A 10,124-nucleotide genomic window follows, 5' to 3' on the forward strand; every position below is an offset into this window, starting at 1 on the left:
AAAGGAAAGGTTCTCGATTGTGTATGTTTGACTAAGGGGTCTATTCACAAAACTGTAGAAGGATCTAGCCGTAGCTTCGGCTGATCCTTCAGCGATCATCAGCTCCAGGACCCCTTCGGTTCAGTAGAACTGAAGGGCTGCTGTACAGGTTATTCACTATAGCCCGTACAGCTCCCGAAGTTGGCCGAGTGGCTCAATCGAACCGAAGGCGAAGCTTGTCGAACGGCGGCCATTGGCCGGCCTACAGCCTGCTACTGACAGCTGGGCGGAGCCAGCCGTCATCTCACGGCTGGCTTCGGCCACTTGCAGAGACAGATCAGCGTCCCTGGTTACCAAGTAGATTCTGCCCCCGCTTTAGTTTTTTTTTTTACATTTACACACCCCTGCAGAATTCCCGTATCTTTGTTTACATTTAGCTGTTGGTCAGGGAATCTCCTGGGCAGCAGCTGAATGGGGTCAGGGATGCATCATTGCTTGCTAGAACGCTGTCAGCAAACAGCGCCCAAACAACCAATGATGCAAGGCTAAACATACTTAGATTTATAGTGGGCAAAGCCTGATGGGTAATGCTGAGAGACCAGTTCCCCATCAGGTCCGCCTACCTAGTGGCAATGGAATCTGCCCACTGCCAAATGCTGTCAATCTAAGGGGAGGCGGACTATCATACATAAGTGGCCACAAAAAGAGAGGATAGGATGCCACTGGTGCCCCAAGAAGAAGTCAGAGAGGACTGGATTCTTGGAAAAGTATGTACTGTATCAGGCCTCCTAGATTTTGCTTTAAGATCGAGGGGTAAATGTCAGTCCATGCCTACAGAAGGATTTAGAAACCCCTGTTTAGAGAACCTAGTTAATGCTGCAGGATGTAGCTTGGGAGCACTGGCAATGTGTGCAGCCCTGAAGCTCTCAGTGTTGTGAGAAGGATCTGAATTCCTAAGACCCTTTCTATGATGAAATATTGCTGAACAAGAATAATCTTAAAGTATATGGCCAACCTAATGCTGCACACAGTGGTTTTTACTCTTTATAATATGAGGATAACTGATTGCTTCCTCTTTACAGATGCATGTTTTTTTCAAATATCTTTTAAGTTTTAGGACAGGAGCAGGGGGTGTAGTAAGTACAAATGGGGCAGCAAAATGTGTTTACAGTTAGCCTATAGGAATACTCACACACAGGAGTTTCAGGTTTAAGTGATTGTGCTCTTTGGGCTCATTCACATTATAGCGTTACGGTAAAAGCACAGTGTGAACAAGCCCTAAAAGATATTTTTTTCACCCACATGCACATTCACTTTTAAGTAAATGTTGAGCAAGTACTGTGCAGACTGTGGACTTTGACACAGACGTTGAAATCACAACATATAATTGCTATTCTGAGAACAAAATCTAAAACTGTCTAGTTGATTTTTCTTTCAACATTCCTGCCCCAAGGATACAATCATAAACTCTTTGGTTGTCATACACAGGCTCCAAAATACCATCTAGCACCTGGCTTTCTTGTATGTGTAAAACAAGGCTTTGCAATAATTATGCGGCTGGAGAATGAAGGAAGGGTGAATATGTGCTGCTGGGGAGAGGGAATCAAAGCAAACAATTTGCTTTGCCCAGCACAGGTTTGCTTTGAAAGCATGTGAAAGAATAGACCGATGAACTGATGCATTGCCAAGGACCTGTCCTTTTTACAGAAAAACCTTCATTAAAGCCGATCCGCAGAATAAGCAAATGTTGCCTAAATACAAGGGGCATGTGTATTCATATAATGAAACTTGGTTTACTTTGTATATTTCTACCAGGTTTGTGCTATAATCGAGCATGAAAGGTTGTCCCTGCAGGAGATTCCTTTCATAAAGATCACTGCTGTTCTCTCTCCTTGTGCAGGGTGCCTGGTCTTGCATCCGCCCCCTCCTCTAGCTTTATGCAGGCAGCCTGTATTGGGTGGACCTGCTGGGTCCCTCCCACAGCTCCGCTGTCTGTTCAGGCTATGTGAATACAAATGATAATTGCCGCTTATAATTTTTAAGGTAATATCTGGGTTCGCAGGGGCATTTGGTGCACACAGAGTGGAATTATATACTACATGAATTTTGAGTAATATATAATGAAGTTTGAGTACAGCTTCGAGGCTATATGTTAATAGTAATTTTGGTAAAATTATTACATCAGCAATAAAGGTAAAATTTATTTGTTTGGTTGTTAAAAGGAACCTGTGTTATAGAAATATGGGCGCAGTCACAGCTGAGTTGTTTCGAAAGGTTTAGTCTGTCTTCCTGATCCTGCTACTGAATCACTTACCTGGAACAAGCATGCAACTAATGTCTGAACTGTCCTGCATGTTTATTCCAGACCAATGGCTTCCTGAGTAATTAAGCTAGATCACAATATCAGCCTCAGGGCTTGCACCTTTCCATGTCCCTTAGCATTGGTTGCTTACAAATCTCTGTACTCACAGGTTTCCCTTAAATGCCTTAATCTAAAACCATTCCTTCAGCCCTACCCAGATAGTGTGAAGGAATATTCTTTCAGTGTGCCGATCTTGGTTCTGTCACAAATGAAAGGCAGCTTTGTGTGCACATGTACCCTAAGCGTAACACAAAAAAAGGTATTTTAATACATAGGCAGATACCTGTTTTTGAATTTAATTGTTTAGACAATGTGATTGATGTTGGATTTACATGGGGGGCAGAGTTAACTTTTTTTTTCCAAATAAAGGGCATTGTCATGGTGTGGGTACTTTTATTTACTTTAAGTATCAAAGAGTACTGTGTACCCTGTACTAATTCCCCTAGAAGGGTCCGGATATATGGGGGGCCCTTATTATAAAGGAGGCTTTCAGATTCCGATAAGCCCCCCTACAAACCCCCACATCCCATTCAGGAACAAGGTGCCTTTCAAGGTACCTTCCCTGTGTTGAGGGCAAGCAATCTATTTTGGGTTAGGAGGGAAGGTGCAGGCTCTCTGCCCTCCATTTTCTGTCCACCTAGGCTGCATGCCTGGATAAGGAAGCATGTATGGATTGAATATATTTGGTCAATGGCATTACCCAGGATCCCTGGCCATTTTTTTGACAAACAGAACTCAGTTGGGGATCTGTCATTTAGCATAAGTAGTGCTATTTATGGCCACTGCTTGTAAACACATGCCACTTTTAAAGGTCTACATGGTATTGCTCCCTAGCTTCACGTGCAGCATTAAGGTATCCCCAAGCATGTCGTTTGAAGGATTTGTATGTTTTCAAGGTTGCCTTTTTAACTGCAATAAAAGACCCTCTCACTACTGAACAGTATTTTTTTTTTTTTTTTATGTTTGCATAGGTACATTTTCCCTATGGCAGTGCCTAACTACCTCTGCACTTGTTTAACAATTGCTTGCAAATTAGCAAGAATTAGCAAAACATTTCAACACTCAGCTCTCGTAGACTTTATTATGGTTCAGCAATATGTTCGTCATGATTGCAATGAATTGGAAACAACTATGTGGTAAGGTGCTCTAAGTCGTTTAAGGCTCCATTCACATATTGCGTTTGCATTTCCCACATGGTTTTCCGTGCGGAAGACTGCGTGGCAACGCAAACGCTAAAATCTTTCATCCGCGCGGATTCCACTCGTTTGCAACTATTATATTATAGCCACGAATGTGCGGAATCCGTAAAAAAAAATCGCACTTGGAGTTTTTTGTGGGCCGCACGGTCGCCGCAAATGTCTGAACAATTCACATTTAAAGTGCATTGTTTTTTCTGTTTAGCTTGGCTCCGCGCGTATTCTGCCTGCCGAATACATGCAGACAGCCGCTCCAGTGTGAATGGTGCCTTAGACTATTGTAATATCACTGCTACTCAGACTTAAACATGTTTTAATCATACTGTGCTCTTTGTTGTCTAGGTTATGATGAGAGAAGAGTTTCTTGGTATCCGCTACAAGTTTAATGCACCAATCAGTAGACACACTGAGAGTGGATACATGTGGCAGCATTCCCAGTGGACTAAATGTTCTGCACTATGTGCTGGAGGTAAACAAAGTATGTTCATATATTGCAGTTGATAGACAAGAGGTAAGAGGTAAGGGGTGTTGCAGGTGCTTGGAAGTTAGTTAAATTTGACTACATAAATCGGCAAAAACATTATATAGTTCCCATTCAGTGCAATTCTACCAACAGCACTATTGAATAGTTTCTGAGTTCTGTACTTTCTTGGTGGAATATTTTCATAGTGTGTGTGCATTTTATGATTTTCTTCTTACAAAAGTATTCAACACAGCTGATAAGGATCCAGGCTCCCAATTGTTTACAGTGACCGGGAACTGTCTGTGACACTTTGGTCAGTGTGCTCAGAGTGAGCATACTCTCAGCTCCCAGCAGTAGAGCCCCTCGGATGCATATTTGCGGCAGCCATATACAGTATGTGTGAGGCTGGTGGGAAGAGGGTTAACATGCAGAGACAGGCCAGAAGCCCAGAACACAAGGGCAGCTGAAGAACTCCAGTGTGTCTCAGCAATCAATAACTAGCGTGTTAGGGGCAAATTCACACCATGTCCGGATCAGATCCAGTATGTTACAGTTTTTTGTTCCGCACCAAAAATGGATCCCAATGCATTTGTATATGATTTCTGGGCTCTGTTCACACCATTGAAGTCCGTTCCAGTGCAGGAAAAAATAAATACTGCATGTCACAAACGCACCGCACCGGAACGCAACAGAATGAGAACAAAAAAAGTTCTCTGAACTATACGACCCAATAACACACTGACTACAAAAAGAATACACGCAGTACTGAAAAATGGCATTCAATTGCGTCCAAATTTTATCCTGATTTTACACTAATGAGAAGAGCCGAAAAGGAGTGCTGTTGTGAGTACAAACACTTCATGTATTATGATTGCATGCATAGTGCTCTTTTGATGTAGGTCTCATGCGAGTACGTTGTTTCAGGATTGCAATAGCCATCACAAAGAACATTCCTGCATACAAATCAAGCATGTCTGCTCACAAGCTCCACAAAAAAAGGGCAAGTGCTAGGAAATGGAGCAAGAAGTGACCTCAGAGATTAGTCTGTACCCCTCCCCCCCAAAAAAAAACCGCACTGGAACACGTCAAAAACGTGTCACAAGCGCATCACAAACGCTTCAAAAAGCACCGCATTGCAGAAACGCGTGCAGATCTGGTCCGGGCATGGTGTGACAGTGCCCTAAAGCAGGGTGCAGGTTTCCAGCAGGTCAGCAAACAAATTCAGCACTTACCAGCCAGTCAGCAAGTTCAACACTGTGGGGTCTATTCACATAGCTGCCGAAGGATCTAGCCGTAGCTTCGGCTAATCCTTCTTGCTAGCTTCGACCCCAGGACCCCTTCGGTTCAGTAGAACCAAAGGGCTGCTGTATGGGGTATTCACTATAGCCCGTACAGCTCCCGAAGTTGGCTGAGCGGCTCAGTCAAGCCGAAGGCATATGCCTCAGTCGAGCCCAGGTGAAAGCCAAAGCTTGCCAAACGGCCGGCCGTCGGCCGTCCGACAGCCTGCTACTGACAGCTGTGTGGAGCCAGCCATCATCTCACGGCTGGCTCCGGCCACTTGCAGAGACAGATCAGCGTACCCTGGGACGCTGATCGGTCATTACTCACCCGGACGCTTTTGGAGTCTCCCGCTATTAGATAGCGGCTCCCGGCCGCCCGGGAGAGAAACACTTTCTCCCGGAAAGTTTTATTCTGCTCGATCGAGCAGAGTAAACCTTTCCCTGCTCTGTTGTCTTTTTTTTTCCCTTCTGACATCGGAGCCGTTGGCTGCCGTCAGAATAAAAAGCAAACAAAAAAACCAGCATAGGAATGCATAGCTAGATTGCTATTGGCTATTTCAATTTGATTCCTATGGTGTTTTTTTTTAAATTCTGACAGCAGCAGAACCGCCCGGCCAATAGAAAACAGTTGGGCGGTGCTAGCTGTCACTGGTAGCTCCGCCCATTCATTTTCTATTTTATTTTTTCTACTTTTTTAACTGTTTTTCTATTCTGCTCGATACCACAGAGGTACCGGGCAGAATAGACGAGCCAAATGCCGCACGGCGGCATTCGGCTATTCACTCACTGCTGTTCAGCATCTATGAGAATAGTCCGAACAGCAGCAAGTAGTCTGCTGGAGGTTCAGCTCAGTCGATCCAGATGTTGGATGTTGGATGAGCATGTTTGGCTGACCCGAAGCCAGCCTCAGCAAGCTGATGTACGGCTGATTTCAGTTGGTATCCGGCTGAAATCAGCAGTACAAGCCTGAAGTGAATAGCCGAACAGCGTTCGGCTCACTTCACTTCGGGTCGGTTATTCACTCGGCTGCCCATGGCAGCTTTGTGAAAAGACCCCTGTATGTTTGTCCCAAGAGTGGATAGCATAAATATTTTCAGGGGCTGCTGGTGACAGTTACAGCCAAGGTAACTAACATTTAACCTTCTGTCTCACACTGTCGCCCACAGCCAGTATAGAGGGGTTCCATTAGTGGCACCATATGAACCCAAATTGAAGAAATGGCCAATATTTGCAAATATGTGAAAGCCACACTGCCTCATCAAGGTTCCTCTGTATTGTACAATGTGCACTGTACACACTACACCGGAGACCACTTTTTCTAGTACAGATAATGATGAAAAATCCACAGTTTTAGAATTGTCACAGGAGCAGGAGGTGAAATCAATGGGGACACCTGTTCCAGTGATAACAGTCTTAAGGTGCCCATACACTGCTCGATTCTCGTACGAGATGTAAGCTCTCACGAGCAGGGCCTTCCTACCCTCCTGTATTGAAATTGTATTGTCTCTCTCAGTTTTGTAAAGCACTGCGCAATCTATAGGCCCAATATAAATCCTAAATAATATCCTAAATAATAATAATAAATAATAAGGGAGTTTCCCTTGCTTCAGAGTAATTTCCCCTTACTTCCTGTTGTGTCTCTGGGACAAGAAGTGAAAAGAATTCTCCCTGATGTGAAAAAAACAGAAACCATTCTTCACTCCAAAACAAAAGTTTTAGCTTTGCACACACTTTATCACATTTCTATTTTGCTTGTGCTACAGGAGTACAAATGCAGAATGTTGTCTGCAAGAAGATAGCAGATGGATCTCTTGCCTTTGAAGACATGTGTGATGCACGGCAGAGAATGCAGGAGAAGCAACGTCCATGTAACACTGAACCTTGCCCCCCTGAGTGAGTGAAGCTGAAACTGTAGCAACCGTTTACTCTATATTATAGATTATAACAGATAGATTTGCAGAATATCCCTGACCATAAAAAGATCTTTCTTATGAATGATCTTTCCATAAACATGCACCCTAAATCTGGCCATACACCGGTAGAATTTCATTCGAAAAAAATGCATTTTCAAAAAGTTTGTTTAAATTTTTCAAAGGTAATGGGCTCAAATCGACAATCGTTTTCATCCGTAGTGACCCAAAAAATCCAAGGACCAGGATGCAGTTAAGGAAATAAAGGATAAATAAAGGAAATTCTAACATGTGAATGTGGTTTTGGTTGGGGAAACTCCATTCATTTTCAAAATGTTAAAACCGAACCAAATTTTGAACGACATTCGTCAGTTCTCTGGCATTATCGAATGATCTGAAGATATATTTATTATGAACGTTCGTATGAAAATCTACCAGTGTATGACCATCTTGAGAATACAAGATCATTCATGTCTGTGAATCGCCCCATCTCTCTCTTGCACTGCGCAGGGCCGAGCTGTCACAATAATAGCTCAGTTCTGCTGGTTAAACTGGAACAGCATGGCATTCCCACTGTGTAATCAGTGGAGCCCTGCTGTCAGTGCAACATATGGCCGCTTTGTATCAGAAGCACTGGCCCTACTACTGCTGCTACGTTGAACGACTTCCCAGTGGTGTTAAAATACTGTCGTTTGCTCAGTATCAGGGGCGTCCCGAGGCGGGGTGACACCCGGAGCGGTTACCGGGTGTCACTCCGCCGAGACGTCACCGCGTGCGCGTGCGATGATGTCATCACGCGGCGATCTTCTGATACCTGCCGATGGCCATCTTAGTGGTGGACGCCGGCAGAAAGAGGAGGGGACAGTCACTCGGCGGGATAAGGTATGCCGACGGGTCCCCTCCTCTCCTGTTACTGTCGGGCGTTCGGTCCATGAGCGAGCACCCGACCTTTCAGAGGGGGTTGACACCAAAATGACTGCCAGTCATTTTGGTGTCACCCCTCCAATGGTGTTACCCGGGTGCGGGCCGCACCCCCCTTGTGACGCCACTGCTCAGTATAACTGCCATTCAGAAGATGCCTAGTATTTTTCTCTATGAGTACTGTGTGTTCTATAATTGGACAAGGGGTGTCATGCAAAAATGCCTGAAAAACGCTCCAAACAAACGCTTGTGACGCGTGCTTCAAGGCATTTGCATTAAAGTCTATTGGGCAAGCAGAATGGGGCCTGAAATTAAGCTAATTTACTTTTTCATGCTACAGGTTGCATAGTTACATAGGGGTTGAGGTTGAAAAAAGACACATGTCCATTGAGTTCAACCTATAGAGATATGAACACCAAAAAAAGAAGAAATGCCTAAACAGAACGCTATGCCCCCAATTACCCACTGTTGATGTGGGTGTTTTGCTTCAAGCCACAGAACACACAGATGTAAACATCAGGCATTGAAAACAATGGGATTACGGGGCGCTAGTGAGCAGCCAACCAAGATGGCCGCAATCTAACTTGGCTCCGCCACACCCGGACGCGTGACCACGATTATACTGCTTTTCTAGCTATCACTTGACCCCACCAGAACAGAGGATTACTCTCGGACATGCGGAGATCTGCAAAGGGAAAGTCTGGAAACTACAAACGAACACAGACGAGCTTCTCCTACCAAGGCCAGATGCAAATGTTCTCTACTCTGGAGGAAGCCGCATCCCTCCTGGAGTCGTTACACCTGATGACGCCGTCGATGACAGGTCAGCAGAAAACAAATGGGATTACATGTGTTTAGCTTTTTTTAGCTTCAAGTTTAGAGCTACAAAATGCCTAGGTGTGAATGGGTCATTTTTTACAAGCACAGAATGCAGACGTTTTTTAACTCTCAGAATGGAGAATGCAGAAGTTTTTTTAACTCTCTGTTCATGAGCCCAAAAGCTGCTGTGACTTCTGAACCTACAGAGGTTGAAACTGATGGCAGTATGTACCAACACTATGAAACCACTAATTTTTTATCTAAAGCCAAGAACAAAAATGTAATATATTGCAGATTACTAGTCTGCAGCTGTGGTGGCAGCAGCATTATTTTTTTTTCACTTGGTGATCCTGCTAGTAAAAAACTTTCTCTCCAAGGGTGAAAATGCTTAATCACTGTATTGTATCTATGGAGGAGCAGTGGGGCAGGGCAAGTACTGGTAACAATGCTTGAGATTTCAAAGCAGCAGAGGCAAAGTGTACAGGAAGTTACAAGTTCATTGGATTTTTGCCAGGATCAACAGAAGATGTTTTTTGCAATTATCGAACAGATAAACACATTAAGGGGAATTGATCAAAACTGGAGCAGTCAAAAACTGGAGCAGCTGTGCATGGCAACCAATCAGCTTCTCTTTTTCATTTTCAAATCTTAACTGACAAACTGAAGAGAGAAGCTGATTGGATGTCATGTACGTCTGCTCCAGTTTTTGTCTGCTCCAATTTTGATAAATTCCCCTCAAAATGCTTTCAGTGGTATATTTAACAGAACGAAAAGGATTAAATAGAAGAAGTTCATTGTTAGGGTTTACATACACTTTAAGTGCAGGAATTAGGGCCATCTCTACCCTAACTGCCGCCTGAGGGCATTGACCAGGGGGGAAGGTTGTTGGGTTGCTGCTGAGCTGAAAGTGATTTTGGGACGGGCAGGGGTGTCAACTGATGCGGTAGGACAGGCGGCTGTTTTAGAGCCGTGCCTGTCAACAGCTCCCTGTCTGCTCCAGCCCATTTCATTGACATCACTGGTTGCCATGAGCTCGGCGGGACGCTCAGCTCACTGGCAACCGATGACATCAGCGAGCTGGGTGGGAAGCCAGACAGAGCTGACAGAGCCACAGGTTGATAAGAGCTCTTAGCAACCTGGGATGTGGCTGCCCTTCCGTCTACCCCCCCCCCCCCCCCCCAACACACACAACCC

At 44.6% G+C, this 10,124-nt stretch overlaps 1 protein-coding gene across 1 annotated transcript in view; it reads left to right on the plus strand.

Moving 5' to 3' along the window:
• Window positions 1-10,124, plus strand: part of ADAMTS10 (ADAM metallopeptidase with thrombospondin type 1 motif 10) — a 66,188-nt gene that overhangs the window by 53,557 nt on the left and 2,507 nt on the right. The window contains exons 19-20 of the mRNA XM_018567954.1: window positions 3,880-4,006; window positions 7,044-7,173. Coding sequence (XP_018423456.1) covers window positions 3,880-4,006; window positions 7,044-7,173 — 257 coding nt within the window. The remainder of the gene's footprint in view (window positions 1-3,879; window positions 4,007-7,043; window positions 7,174-10,124) is intronic.

This window comes from Nanorana parkeri, unplaced genomic scaffold, assembly GCF_000935625.1.
Source record: "Nanorana parkeri isolate BGI_ZX_2015 unplaced genomic scaffold, ASM93562v1 scaffold1120, whole genome shotgun sequence".
Lineage (NCBI taxonomy): Eukaryota > Metazoa > Chordata > Amphibia > Anura > Dicroglossidae > Nanorana > Nanorana parkeri.